At 34.5% G+C, this 15601-nt stretch overlaps 1 protein-coding gene across 5 annotated transcripts in view; it reads right to left on the bottom strand.

The window, feature by feature from the left end:
* Positions 1-15601, bottom strand: part of LOC111048868 (very low-density lipoprotein receptor) — a 351720-nt gene that overhangs the window by 225950 nt on the left and 110169 nt on the right. For 2 of the 5 annotated variants that reach the window (XM_039421293.1, XM_039421295.1), the window contains exon 3: positions 13136-13177. The exons of 2 other annotated variants lie outside the window; for them this stretch is intronic. In XM_039421293.1, coding sequence (XP_039277227.1) covers positions 13136-13177 — 42 coding nt within the window. The remainder of the gene's footprint in view (positions 1-13135; positions 13178-15601) is intronic. One more of the 5 variants, XM_039421294.1, reaches the window with a different exon arrangement.

The raw sequence follows: 15601 nt of genomic DNA, 5'->3' as shown, positions 1-15601 counted from the left end.
TGTAAACACATTACTTTTAGTCATGTCTCTGTTAAAACAATAATATGAAATCTAGTACTAATGTTGCTAATATAATAAAGGAATTCATCGAAGTTCCTACCAATGCTTCGAATATTCATATGAAGTACATTAAAAAGTTTATTTGCCTGACTGTTATAAATGAATGGATTGAATGAAAAGAAATCATCTATTTCAATTGTATCTTTAACGCTGCCATGTATAAGTGAATCATCAATATCATCAAAATTATTGTTCATTAAACAAAGAAGCAGAAAAAGATAAGATAAGGTAAGAAAGTGGAGAAAAAAGTAAGAATAGAATCGTTCAGAAGCAGAAAAAAGTGATAAAAAAAGGAAATTTTCGAATTAAGAAATCAAAAATCAATACAACCAGCCTACTGCGCAAATTTTGAATATTAATGGAAGTATTGAACATTTTTACTGAAAACTTATTTTATGTAATACTGTGCTAATATTCGTAAAAATACTGATAAACACCCATTTTACTGAAATACTATTAAGTCCTCATCGCTCATGATTCTTTTTGTGCGAGAACTTTCTGTTTTTTTCACGAAAACTTTACAGTCACGAACCCAGACATAGGCTAGTTTTTTATATTTTTTAAGATTTTTCGCTTTGCCTAGTAGTCCTTTGTAGTAGGGAGAGAGGTGTTCATTTACATAGACATTTGAAGGAGGCAGCTTGTCGCACACATCGGTTGTTTTGATGCCTTTCTTTTGACGCGCAGCGGTGATCCATTGCATCTTCTTCTGTCTGGAGCAGAATTTAGCCACTATGGAAGTGTATCCTTTTGCGGTTGGCATCCGATGGATAATGGATAGGTCGTCCTTTTTAAACTCCACATTCAACGATTTTGCGACGGCATCCATGACGGCCAGTAAATTCTCACCCTGGGTTTCGGGGATACCTACAATTTCAACATTGTCTTTCCTGGTATATTGCTGCAGGTCATGTATTTCTTTCTCTAGTCTCTCAACATGTTTTTTATTTTCCAAGTTTTCTTTCTCGAGGTTGTTAAAGTTGAGTTTCAAGCTATTGTGTTCTTGTGTGAGAGTGTCTATTTGTGTTTTTATAGTGTCTGTTTTGGTGTTGATAGATTCCAGATTTGTTTGTAGGTCGTCCAATTTCGAGGTGAAGAATGTTTTCAAATCGGTTATTTCTTTTCGTAAATTTTCTACTATATCAGAGGAAAATTGTTTCAAGTTAATGTCCGATGACTGACCTGGATTGTTTTTGTCCTGCTTACAACTATCACATTTCCACACGGCTCTTGCTTGAGTGTTCATTTTTTTAAACTTTTCAATTGACTCAAGTCTAGTACACTTTGGATGAAAAACATTAGTACACTCGCTACACTCGGCTGAGATTTCTTTTTCTATGAAATCTATTTCACACTTGAAGCACTGAGACATGATGAGATTTTCAAGTAAATAAAAGTTCGTCTTAGGAATTATCGCGCAGCGGCAAAGGTCACTGATTACGGAGCTGCCGAAACGACCGGTCGCATTGAAAGCTGAATAGATATACAGTATACATACAGTATATGATGTATGTGAACGTAATTATTTATTGTGCAATCATTTATCCAATTCCATTTTATTGAAGAACTTATTTCAATATGATATTACAGTATTCCTAAACTCTTATCATTCAGCTCATGGTTCGGCTAATGTTCAGTGGATTGCCTTATTCAAATGATAGTGGGAATTCGCAAAACTTAAACCAGTAACTGAATCTTCTACAAAATCTTCTTTATATATACTAACTTACAGTACTTGATATGATACTTGTTGTGAACTATATAATACGCAAATAAGTTTCAGGGGTGTAACGAGTTTAATTATTATACAGTGGGTTGATTCAATACTAATTTCAAATGACAAGAGGAGTTATAAAGGTGTTCTGAAAAAAGGCGCACATGAGTCAGGGCGTGATTCCTTTCATCAAAAGAAGAAAAAAGTTCCTATTAACATCGGTCCGAAAATGCTTCGTTACCAAGTTATACAGAGTGGAAGATTTCGTCTGAATCTCAGTTCCCCTACCGAATCGAAGCCCTACGGGTATTTGTTTGCTGTTAATTAAGATGTACAATTTAGCGTGCTTTATGCAAAATGAACTGAGAAATTGAATGAAACCGTTTCCAGACCTGTAGCTACAGTAATTTCTAAGATATGTGACGAAATACACGAAACTTAGTCTCGAAAAACAAGTTCCTTTAAGGTTAGAAGCAGATTTACTATGTTGAATGTACAATAAACACAAAATATTCTCTCACAGAACTTGTAGAAAATTCAATTTCGAAGAGAAAGATGTAGAATAAGTCTATAATAGACAAACGCAACCTTAAAAAAATAATTCTTTATTACATACAAAACGCAGAAACGCATGAAAAATAGAAAAAAATCTATTAAGCTCTCTATTTCTCACGCGTTTTGTATGTAATTAAGAGGTTTATTTTTAAAGGTTGCATTTGTCTATTATAGACTTATTCTACATCTTTCTATTAGAAATTAAATTTTCTACAAGTTATGTGAGAGAATATTTTGTGTTTATTGTACATTCAACATAGTAAATCTGCTTCTAACCTTAAAGGAACTTGTTTTTCGAGACTAAGTTTCGTTTATTTCGTCACATATCCTAGAAATTACTGTAGCTACAGGTCTGGAAACGGTTTCATTCAATTTCTCAGTTCGTTTTGCATAAAGCACGCTAAATTGTACAATCTGCTTCAAACCTTAAAGGAACTTGTTTTTCGGGACCAAGTTTTTCGTATTTCGTCACATATCTTGAAAATTACTATAGCTACAGATCTGGAAACGGTTTTATTCAATTTCTCAGTTCATTTTACATAAATTACACTAAATTGTACATCTTAATTAACAGCTAACAAAGACCCGTAGGGCTTCTTTTCAGCAGGTGCCCTTTATAACTTGGTAACAAAGCATTTTCGAACCTAAAACTTTTTTCCTTCTTTTGATGTGAAGAATCACGCTCCGACTTATTGGAACTTTTTTTCATAACACCCTATTTATTGATATAACTCCATAAGCATAAAAATGAAATGCTACGATTATACTGATAGCAAAAACTTGATTGGATGGAATTCTAAGAATTTGATACAAATGCAATAGAAATTCAACAATTCAACAATTCAACAAGCAAAGCAATAATTCAATCTAGACACTACGCAGGGTAAACACAATAACAACAATGGCCTATGTACAAGAAAACCCCAAAACCACCACTTAAAATGTGAGAACTTGCCTACGTAATTCCTAAGATATGTGACGAAATATACGAAACTTAGTCTCGAAGAACAAGTTCCTTTGAGGTTTGAAGCAGATTTACTATGTTAAATGCACAAATAAACACAAAATATTTTCTCACAGAACTTGTGGAAAATTTAATTTCGAAGAGAAAGGTGTAGAATAAGTCTATAATAGACAATGTGGTGCGTGATTTTACTCGCCTCACATATGCAGAGAGATTTGCCAAATCATGTAGTGCTGTATCCAAATGCCTCACGTTGGGCCGGCAAATCATGTGGTGCGTTTTTTAACGGCTTCACACATGTAGGGTGAATCTTGTACTGAGTCAATGGTGTAGAGGCTATAAATTTTGCAATGCGTGTGTGGACGCTGAGTGAACACCAGACTGATTGATTCACTACAAGATTCATACAATTGTCGGAATCGCGGGAGGCCTAAACGCTCGCTCACCCTTGATTCTTCTAATGACAGATTGTATAATGATGAAATTTTTATAAGTAGTGTAGCGGATGCTAAACACTGAATACGGATACCTTAAAATATTACCTGTGAAGAATGAGCATACAAAATCATACAGGTCGAGCAAAAATCCCGATGTAGCTAATTTACGGGACTGCGTCTCTAATAAGTTCTGAAGGATAAAAAATACGGTATTTGAACCAAATATCGTCAGAATATATTTCGAGAACAGAGTCTTGTCGGGTTTTAAGCTCTATTGTAGGAATTTATATGATCTATGGCTGCCTCTGCTGTACAATTGATGCATTCGTTCCTAAGTCGAGGTAGGTAACAGATAAAAGCTGATGTATGAGCAGGTAAGGACAAAGAATAAATATCTCGATCTGACCCCACTCGCTACATCCACTTAGACCTGTTCCAATATCCAGCTTGATTCAATTATTCAAGGATCGTATTCGATCGGTTCTTGATGATATAGAACGTATCAGACACAATAATTGACAGGCTTAAGAAATAATCGAACTCAGAAAGCGAATTAACAAAACTGAAATATATTATAATAAAATATGTAATCATACAGTGCAGATTCAGAATTTGATTTACAGGTGATAATAATTTAGCATTAATAGAATAGTTAAAAATTTTCTTGTGCTTGCATGATACATGCGTGATTCAACAGAATTTTACAATGATAAAATTGAACAGTTTTGAAAAAATAGTGAAAAAAAAATGATTACAAAATATTTTTAAGTTGCTCGGGGTCGTGGTTCAGGCAGCGGAGGATAGTTAATCAACTACAAATTCTTAGAAATTAAATATGAATAAATTTTAGGCTCTTAATAACTAAAAGCGCTTGTCGGCGTGGCCAATAATTTAACGAAGAAAAAATTTATGTTTTCTGCACTGAAATATTTTCGAAGCGTAGATTGGGGCCCCTTTTAAAACTTATAACTCACGTGAATTTCCTTGGCGGTCGTGGTTTTCTTCTTTAGATCAAAAATCGTTTGATCGGCGGCAATCCAGGCTTCGGTTTCAGCACGTGGGGAATTTTAATTTAAATATCTCCTTCACCGAATTAATTAAGGGATAATTTACTTTAAACTTTTAAATTTATCGATTGATGAAAACAGAAATTTACAAATAACAATAAATTGGCCTAAAATGTCGGCTCACAAATAGAACATTTAAAATCGAACAAGAAATTTTCACAAATAGGTCTTTGGTAACTATAAAAAGAGATCTGCACGGTGAGGATTTCAAAAGGGAAGTGCTGTCTTTTCTCTAAGCTTCTAGGCTAGACCTTGCTTCTCAGAATCTCGATGTAATAATTTGCATAAAAATTTGCCATTGGTAGAACGCTTGTGACGTAAAATGACGTCAGTGGCAAGCAGTAGAATACAATTCTTTAATTACAATTATAATTTAATTTATGTAATTCTTAAAACTGCTTAATCTTCTGGACATAGTTCCTCTCATACAATGTACATGTGCTAGCGTGAATGATAAGGCAGGGTTGGTGTCTGATAATAGATTAACATGTGTTGCTTTCTAACGATCACCTTCTTGGTGCTATTTCTATGCACTGTGATTGGCTTAGACCTGCCAAAGAGATTAATTACCATGTGGTTCAGTTGAATTAAATCATTGATAAATTAATATTCTTATACAATTTTTATTAGGTTTGAGATTGTTATAATTAATTTCTGCCGTTTTATCAATAATATAATTTCATGCTATGACCTATTTAGTTACAATAAGACCTGACATATAATATAATTTCTTAAATAATAAATAATTTCAACGATAACACATACATTTTATTTTTTTATTTGAAATTCTTGATCCTTTATGGATAGTTTTGATTTTTAGAGATGGTATTATATCTTACGTGAAGCCAGCGTGACATTTGACAATACTTTGAATCAGTCAGCTGCGTTCGAACTGTTTTAAAAACATCTGATCGATAGTAAACAAAGTGTAACCTCAAAATCAGTGAGCGATTCATAAATAATTTGTGCTTTATTTGCAAAATAATTATAATTTTATTGAATAATTTTCCTAGAAAAATATTCAGTACAGAACGGTACTCTTATCAAATATACAGTTACTGATAAGTAAGCTTTATCGCTCGGTCGCTAACTATTCCTTTAGCAAATTCTTTCATTTTAAAAGGTAATCACAATTTTTCTCTCTTTCATGAGATCTATTTGAAAGATTCATCACACAAAAGCCCCCAGGATATTTTAAATAGGTAATTGGGAGACGAGTCGAAACAATGACTATTTGAAAAATCCGATATTGTGATGAATACACTATTCATCTCCTACTTCTACGAAAACTCCACACTTAACACTAAAAACAATATATCGTGCACTTTTGGCTACGAGAAAATAAATAATTGATTGTTCCTTCCATTGGATACAATCGAAATACAATAATTAATGAGGTCTCTTTGGATCCTTCATTAAAACAACTCCACAACTTCCATTCACGGGTGGTTATGAGTAGACCCATAACTATAACAAATATACAAGATTCACATATTACTTCTTAAGATTTGAACAGTATTTGCAACAAATATAGACTTTCATCATTTTTTCATAGTTATTACAGGTTTCGACTCGTTATTCTGGCTTTTACATAAATTGGGTGAGAGTGTGATTTTACTTCGGTGACTTGACAATCGTCTACCGTTTGACTCGAGCAATTTCTTATCTGCGCTTAGTACGTTGCGTACAAACAGGGTTACACTTGAAATGGCTTTCTTGATTTTTATCAATGTTGGTTACAAATATTAAGTCTTTAAGATTACATTTATCAATTTGAATTACAATTCATGATCTTTTGATGCAACAGTAGTAAATTTCACATTTGAAGGTAAGAATTTCATTTTCTTTGGAGTTTTTTAGAGATACATTCATATGACATAAAACATGCGCATTTCGTGCAAGTTAACATAAATATATATTTTTGGTTGCGTTTTTGCTTATAATTTCACATTAAATGATAGGTTACAATAATTAACTAACGATATTGCTTTGATTCTATACATTGACTCTAGGATTTTGCACACATTGGTTGGTGGGACGAAGAAAATTATCGAACAGGCTTTGGTTCTGAGTAGATTTTTCTATTGATTCTGTATTTCGAGGTTAGATTTACACATTTTTTCAAATAAACTTTGTTTATTTTCTTTCTCCTATTTACTGCTAATTTCATGTTATTTCTGATTTATAATTATTTTCTGTGGATAATATAATTCTTGTTTCTGTTTTTCAGTTGTGCAGATGATACCAGGCGATTGTTTCGGTGATGATTGTAGCACGAGACTGATGGCTTGATCAGGTTGGTAAATTTTTAATGTTGTTTTGCAGTTTTATTTTCTTCTGTTATTAAAGTTGATAATAATTTCTTCATTTAATGTGGATTGTTGATATTTCCTTATTAGCTGAGATGCGGCGAAGTTTAGGTTATGTTGATTAGGCTGCAGTAGAAAGATGCCAGTATGCAAGGATATGATTTGATGGGTAGGCTGTGACTATGAAGAAGTTTGATAGTTGATGTATTCCACGAATGCAATTTTTCAGTTAATCCGAAATTATTTTCTCCTCAAGCCCCCATCTAAATTTGATTTCTGATTTATTTCAAGGTTTCCGTTCCGATTTGCAACTATCCGTTTTATTAAACTTGGCTTAAAACGAATGTGCCGGTGGTGTAGATCGATTCTTACAAACTCGTTTCCTCTTTGTTGGCCGGTAACATGCAGTTTGATATCCTTAAATCTGACATGCCGGTGGTGTCTGTGGTTTTTCAAATAATCCTTTTCTTTTCTGCATGGTGGTGTACAGTTGGCTTGATTTTAACCGGACATGACTGCGGTGGTTGTAGGTTCTTCTTGATATGGTTTTCTCCTATCATGCATGCTGGTAAAAGCTTTGATGTCAGATTTTAGCCTAACATGACGGCGATGTAGATAAGTCTTCTTGAGACCATTTTCTTTTCCGTGGAGCTGCTATTTCACTTGGATGTTGTTTTGATTGTAGGTTTTTACTTTCAATTGTGACTTCAATTTGTTGTGGTTTCTGTTTCATTTCTATTGTTTAGGTGACTATCTTCATGAATGCTGGGTTTATATGTTGCAGGCGCTGTCCTCGGTGGATGGGCGGTGATGTGGGCGGTCGGCGGTCCGGGCTGCTCTTCTACGCGGCGGGCAACGTCCTTGGACTCCTGGTGTGCGGCGCGCGGTGGTACGGGCTGTCCCTCTACCTGATGGATGTCGTCCTCGGCCTGGCGGGTGATGTCGGCTGGTTCCTCTCGGCATTCGGCGGGGTGCGGCGCGACTCCAATCCTGACATTCTCGGTGGGTTGGTTTTCCATACATGTGTTATGTTCGCTTGCTTGTTTGACTTTAACCACCTTTATTGTATCCTTCTCCACATGTATATGTTTCTTAATGCTGACTTCGACGCTGATTTTTCCCATATGCATATCTTCAGATATCCTATCCAATCGGTTATTTGTTTCTAAAATTGATTTATCCAGACACTCAGCTAATTTTTTGATGGTTTTATCTGTGTCACGGAATGCTCCATCCATCCGCTGACTCAATTTCTCCAAACCCTGTTCATTTACCTTCTTTGCTTCTTGAACTTCCTTTTTAATTCTTCTTTTGTTTGTTTGTTGTCTTCTTTTAATTCTTCCTTGTTTGATCACTTTTTCCATTAAGTTTTTTATTTCTGCATTTGTTTTATTTATTGCTTCATTGGTTTTCCTTATTTCTTTCAGGATGAGGGTCCAGTCAACGGCGGGAGTGGGTGCATGGTTATCGGGTAGCCGCTGGTTTTTTATCCGAGCAACGGTGCGAGAAATGGGAGTTCCTGTTTCTGAGACGTCATCGACTGAGTGCTCTTCTGATGTTTCATCCTCCGGCTCTTGGGCTACCAACGTATCCTCCACCAGAATGCAGCTCTCCTCCACCTGCGTCGAAGATAAATCATCCAGTACATTGGGATGGAAATCGGCGGATGCGGCGGCAGATGCGGATGGCGGCGAACAATCGGGTGAGATGTCTTCGGTGTCCGACAGACTTGGATTGACCTGGTCGTTTCCTGCCATAGTTTGCGGAAAAATAGCGCAACGAAAGTGTGCAGTGAATAAATGTGAAAGTGTTGTGATATACAAAATAATTAATAAGAAATCCAATAGAAATTGTGATAGCTTCGTAGTGAGTGAAATACAGAAAAAGTGGTTTAGCAATGTGTTCAGTGATAAAATGAGTCAAGTTAGCAATATCGTTAACATAAAAATGACAAGAACATACAGGATACACAGTGAACACTTATGCGGTAATACAGGTACGCCTCTTATAATTTATTATTACTATTATTATAAATATCTTACTTTTATAATTTCTTGCCGCAATTCAATATATAGGCTAGTGTTCTTTGCAAAATTTTATATAAAAGGGGCAGTGTTTTGTTTGAATTATTCCGCAATATATCCGTGATTTAATTTTACTTCCCTCTTTATGCTTTAAAAATTTTTAAAAATGTAAATAACTTCAATCCTCTTTTCTGTAAATATTTATAAGTTGTTTCAATATAGACCTAATATTCTTCAAATAATATGACCTTTCTTATGATATCTCTTATACCTATGACTTATAGTATGACCAATTTTCGAATAACACGATAATAAAATTCTGAGTTCGATTTTTTCTCTAAAAATTCATCAATCGATAAATTTCTTTTCCGTTCAAAAATTGGGTATGGTACTTCTTGTTATTTTATATAACAGTGAACAGTCAATATTAAATTCGAAAAAATTCACAACCATGAATTTTTCACAAATTTTCCCGTTGTCAGCGCTATAGTATACTGAGCAACTAAATAATCCTCGTAGTCGATTATCCACCTCTTCAATGCCTATCACTGTTGGGCGCCAAATCATGTGGTGCGTGATTTTACTCGCCTCACATATGCAGAGAGATTTGCCAAATCATGTAGTGCTGTATCCAAATGCCTCACGTTGGGCTGGCAAATCATGTGTTGCGTTTTTTAACGGCTTCACACATGTAGGGTGAATCTTGTACTGAGTCAATGGTGTAGAGGCTATAAATTTTGCAATGCGTGTGTGGACGCTGAGTGAACACCAGACTGATTGATTCACTACAAGATTCATACAATTGTCGGAATCGCGGGAGGCCTAAACGCTCGCTCACCCTTGATTCTTCTAATGACAGATTGTATAATGATGAAATTTTTATAAGTAGTGTAGCGGACGCTAAACACTGAATACGGATACCTTAAAATTATTACCTGTGAAGAATGAGCATACAAAATCATACAGGTCGAGCAAAAATCCCGATGTAGCTAATTTACGGGACTGCGTCTCTAATAAGTTCTGAAGGATTAAAATACGGTATTTGAACCAAATATCGTTCAGAATATATTTCGAGAACAGAGTCTTGTCGGGTTTTAAGCTCTATTGTAGGAATTTATATGATCTATGGCTGCCTCTGCTGTACAATTGATGCATTCGTTCCTAAGTCGAGGTAGGTAACAGATAAAAGCTGATGTATGAGCAGGTAAGGACAAAGAATAAATATCTCGATCTGACCCCACTCGCTACATCCACTTAGACCTGTTCCAATATCCAGCTTGATTCAATTATTCCAATGATCGTATTCGATCGGTTCTTGATGATATAGAACGTATCAGACACAATAATTGACAGGCTTAAGAAATAATCGAACTCAGAAAGCGAATTAACAAAACTGAAATATATTATAATAAAATATGTAATCATACAGTGCAGATTCAGAATTTGATTTACAGGTTGATAATAATTTAGCATTAATAGAATAGTTAAAAATTTTCTTGTGCTTGCATGATACCATGCGTGATTCAACAGAATTTTACAATTGATAAAATTGAACAGTTTTGAAAAAATAGTGAAAAAAAAATGAATTACAAAATATATTTTAAAGTTGCTCGGGGTCGTGGTTCAGGCAGCGGAGGATAGTTAATCAACTACAAATTCTTAGAAATTAAATATGAATAAATTTTAGGCTCTTAATAACTAAAAGCGCTTGTCGGCGTGGCCAATAATTTAACGAAGAAAAAATTTATGTTTTTCTGCACTGAAATATTTTCGAAGCGTAGATTGGGGCCCCTTTTAAAACTTATAACTCACGTGAATTCCTTGGCGGTCGTGGTTTTCTTCTTTAGATCAAAAATCGTTTGATCGGCGGCAATCCAGGCTTCGGTTTCAGCACGTGGGGAATTTTAATTTAAATATCTCCTTCACCGAATTAATTAAGGGATAATTTACTTTAAACTTTTAAATTTATCGATTGATGAAAACAGAAATTTACAAATAACAAATAAATTGGCCTAAAATGTCGGCTCACAAATAGAACATTTAAAATCGAACAAGAAATTTTCACAAATAGGTCTTTGGTAACTATAAAAAGAGATCTGCACGGTGAGGATTTCAAAAGGGAAGTGCTGTCTTTTCTCTAAGCTTCTAGGCTAGACCTTGCTTCTCAGAATCTCGATGTAATAATTTGCATAAAAATTTGCCATTGGTAGAACGCTTGTGACGTAAACATGACGTCAGTGGCAAGCAGTAGAATACAATTCCTTTAATTACAATAATAATTTAATTTATGTAATTCTTAAAACTGCTTAATCTTCTGGACATAGTTCCTCTCATACAATGTACATGTGCTAGCGTGAATGATAAGGCAGGGTTGGTGTCTGATAATAGATTAACATGTGTTGCTTTCAAACGATCACCTTCTTGGTGCTATTTCTATGCACTGTGATTGGCTTAGACCTGCCAAAGAGATTTAATTACCATGTGGTTCAGTTGAATTAAATCATTAATAAATTAATATTCTTATACAATTTTTATTAGGTTTGAGATTGTTATAATTAATTTCTGCCGTTTTATCAATAATATAATTTCATGCTATGACCTATTTAGTTACAATAAGACCTGACATATAATATAATTTCTTAAATAATAAATAATTTCAACGATATCAAATTCTTGATCCTTTATGGATAGTTTTGATTTTTAGAGATGGTATTATATCTTACGTGAAGCCAGCGTGACATTTGACAATACTTTGAATCAGTCAGCTGCGTTCGAACTGTTTTAAAAACATCTGATCGATAGTAAACAAAGTGTAACCTCAAAATCAGTGAGCGATTCATAAATAATTTGTGCTTTATTTGCAAAATAATTATAATTTTATTGAATAATTTTCCTAGAAAAATATTCAGTACAGAACGGTACTCTTATCAAATATACAGTTACTGATAAGTAAGCTTTATCGCTCGGTCGCTAACTATTCCTTTAGCAAATTCTTTCATTTTAAAAGGTAATCACAATTTTTCTCTCTTTTCATGAGATCTATTTGAAAGATTCATCACAACAAACACAACCTTAAAAAATAATTCTTTATTATTTTTAACAAATAATTCTTTACAAAACGCAAAAACGCATGAAAATAGAAAAAAATCTGTTAAGCTCTCTATTTCTCACGCGTTTTGTATGTAATTAAGAGGTTTATTTTTTAAGGTTGCGTTTGTCTATTATAGACTTCTACATCTTTCTATTCGAAATTAAATTTTCTACAAGTTATGTGAGAGAATATTTTGTGTTTATTGTACATTCAACATAGTAAATCTGCTTCTAACCTTATTTCGTCACATATCTTGAAAATTACTGTAGCTACAGGTCTGGAAACGGTTTTATTCAATATCTCAGTTCATTTTGCATAAAGCACGCTAAATTGTACAATCTGCTTCAAACCTTAAAGGAACTTGTTTTTCGGGACCAAGTTTTTCGTATTTCGTCACATATCTTGAAAATTACTATAGCTACAGGTCTGAAAACGGTTTTATTCAATTTCTCAGTTCATTTTACATAAATTACACTAAATTGTACATCTTAATTAACAGCTACCAAAGACCTTTAGGGCTTCTTTCCAGCAGGGGCGCAGAAATTCAGACGAAATCTTCCACCCTTTATAACTTACCACCCTTTGTAACAAAGCATTTTCGAACCTAGAACTTTTTTCCTTCTTTTGATGTGAAGAATCACGCTCCGACTTATTGGAACTTTTTTCATAACACCCTGTTTATTGATATAACTCCATAAGCATAAAAATGAAATGCTACGATTATACTGATAGCAAAAACTTGATTGGATGGAATTCTAAGAATTTGATACAAATGCAATAGAAATTCAACAATTCAACAATTCAACAAGCAAAGCAATAATTCAATCTAGACACTACGCAGGGTAAACACAATAACAACAATGGCCTATGTACAAGAAAACCCCAAAACCACCACTTAAAATGTGAGAACTTGCCTACGTAATTCCAGGATATTGATTTCGAGCTTCCAATTCCTGCTAAAAAAGAAAAACAAATGGAATGAGAAAAATAAAATAATATCAATGAAACCAGTGCATATAACTTGGATGTGAAGACTTTGGAAACTAATCTTAATCATAATATATGAAATATGAATGAAAGTTGAAATGATTTGAAGGTTCCGCATTGTACAGAATCTTACCAATTTATAAATCATAACTTTTATAAATAATGAATTTTTAAAACAGAATGATAAATAAACAAATTTCCTTTGTTCACACTTTCATTCAATGCATGGAACGACTTACAACTGTCGTGAATTTCCTTTCCAGTATTGATGATCAAACTCGGTATGGATATAATCAATCTTGAATTTCTGTATCCATTATAAACTGCTATATGTTACATTGAGTATTTACACTAAAATAACGACTTGCATACTATATTATTTTTTGTGAAAAAAAATAGTAGTTGGTAGGCTCGCTGCGCTCGCCTTTTCCGTCTAGCCAGGGAGACTCCTGGCTGAATCATCCAGTGATGAGAACAGCAAACTCGCTTCGCTGGCCTGCACTCTTCATCTAAGCCTGCTCCCTCCCGTCATATAACATTTTTTTAGGATCGATTCAATCAGCAGTTGACTGAGACAACGCTGGAGAACGGTGGAAAACGTTGATTTTGGTCATATCTTCGGCAAAATTGTGAAGCCCTTCTGATATTAAGTTTCTAGAAACTACCAGAAAATATATACCAAATTTAGACATTCTCAATAAGTTCTTAAAGAAAAACCAAGAAAAACGCTGTGAAACCGCATATTTTGGGCGTATCTTTGGCGTTATTTTGAAGTATTCTCAAGAAAAACTTTCTAGATCATAGCTGAATTTCTTTACCAAATTTAAACATTTTATCTTCATTAGTTCTTGAAAGATGTGAGAAAACACAGAAAAACGCTAGGAAACCGTAGTAAACGCCTATCTTGAGAGTATTTTTGGCATAATTCTGGAGTACTCTCAAGACAAAAATTCTAGACCCTAGCTGAACTTTTGTACCTAATTTGAACATTTCTTGACGATAAATTCTTGAAAAAGATATGAAAACGCTGAAAAACGCAGATTTTAGGCGTATCTGTGGAAATGTTTCCAAACCCGTTCTTAGTGCGTCCCTAGAAGGCCAACTTCATGACATGACAAATTTGAAAGTAATTGGTATAGATTAAGTTCTGTTGATTACGAATGAGAGAGTGAGTGAGTGAGGAATTGAATCAGTGCCATTTATATATATCAACTATATATAGATTTACTTACTGTCAGAAGATATACAGATTTACTTAGTGTTTGCTTTTCGAACCAAATCGGATTCATTGTCAACGGGCATTCACTGTTGACAATAAATCCAATGTGATTGGAAAGCATGCTTGTCAGTGAGCAAATATTTTATATTTTTCACGAATAATTATAGTCTGCATCTATTCATTGGCTCGACAGCAGATCTTCATAATTCACGAAATTCAAATATTTTTGAATGGGGGATTTAAAATCCTTCAAGAATTTTCGTGAATTATCTGCTCTATGGTCTAGATAAGGGCTTCACATGTCTCGCACATGTATAATCTTACAAGTCCCATAGAAACAGCATATCAAGCCTGACTTGATAGATAGAAGGTTTTCTAGCCAAAGGGTATGAAAGATTGACATAAACTAGGGGGATATGTGTGGAGAATTGGAGGAGAAAGATCCGGAGATGGCAGAAATAGCTGGGAGAGACCACTCAAAGAGACCAAGAACACACTAGTCACGTCGAAAGGCTCGCTGGGTTCGTTGTACCCGGCTATTCAAGATGAAAGAATAGAGTGCACAGCAAACAATTCCACGCCATACGCTATCATTCTCTATTTGAATATGATATATACCATCCTTTGAATTCAAAAGGCAGTTGACTTTGATTGTAGAGACCGCTGACAAGGTTGTCTGCACAAGTCTCTTTGCAAGGCCGGTCGGCCTGAATAAAGTAAATGCATCAATCTTCAATATCTATTCTTGCGGAAAATTGGATTTGGACTCACTCTTGCTACAACACCATTCAGCAGACGTCATCTCCCATCTTTCTCCCTCTCAAAAGGCAGATTCATGCATACTCCGCAAAAGTTTCATCATCTAATAAATTGATGAAAATATAAAATATGCATTGTTTCATAATTGTGATGTTCAAATGCATGTATTTCTTATGCTGAGAATGAGATCCACATGAGCTCCAGACTTGTGCGTGAGTAATGAGACGGATGATACTGATAAGAGATGAGTGAACCTACAGTTTGAGATAGGTTGAGATAGGTTCCGGACCACCGCAAAATTATTTTTCAAACTTATTCAAATTGGGAGAGAATGCACTAAATTTGTATATCTAGACCTCATGGATATTGGAAGTTATTCTAGGCCTGATCAATGAGAACGGTAAGGAGTCGCAAT

This window comes from Nilaparvata lugens, chromosome 2 (assembly GCF_014356525.2).
Source record: "Nilaparvata lugens isolate BPH chromosome 2, ASM1435652v1, whole genome shotgun sequence".
Taxonomy (NCBI): Eukaryota; Metazoa; Arthropoda; class Insecta; order Hemiptera; family Delphacidae; genus Nilaparvata; species Nilaparvata lugens.
Note: the sequence above shows the minus strand (reverse complement) of the source record. Positions and strands in the feature narration are given on the sequence as shown.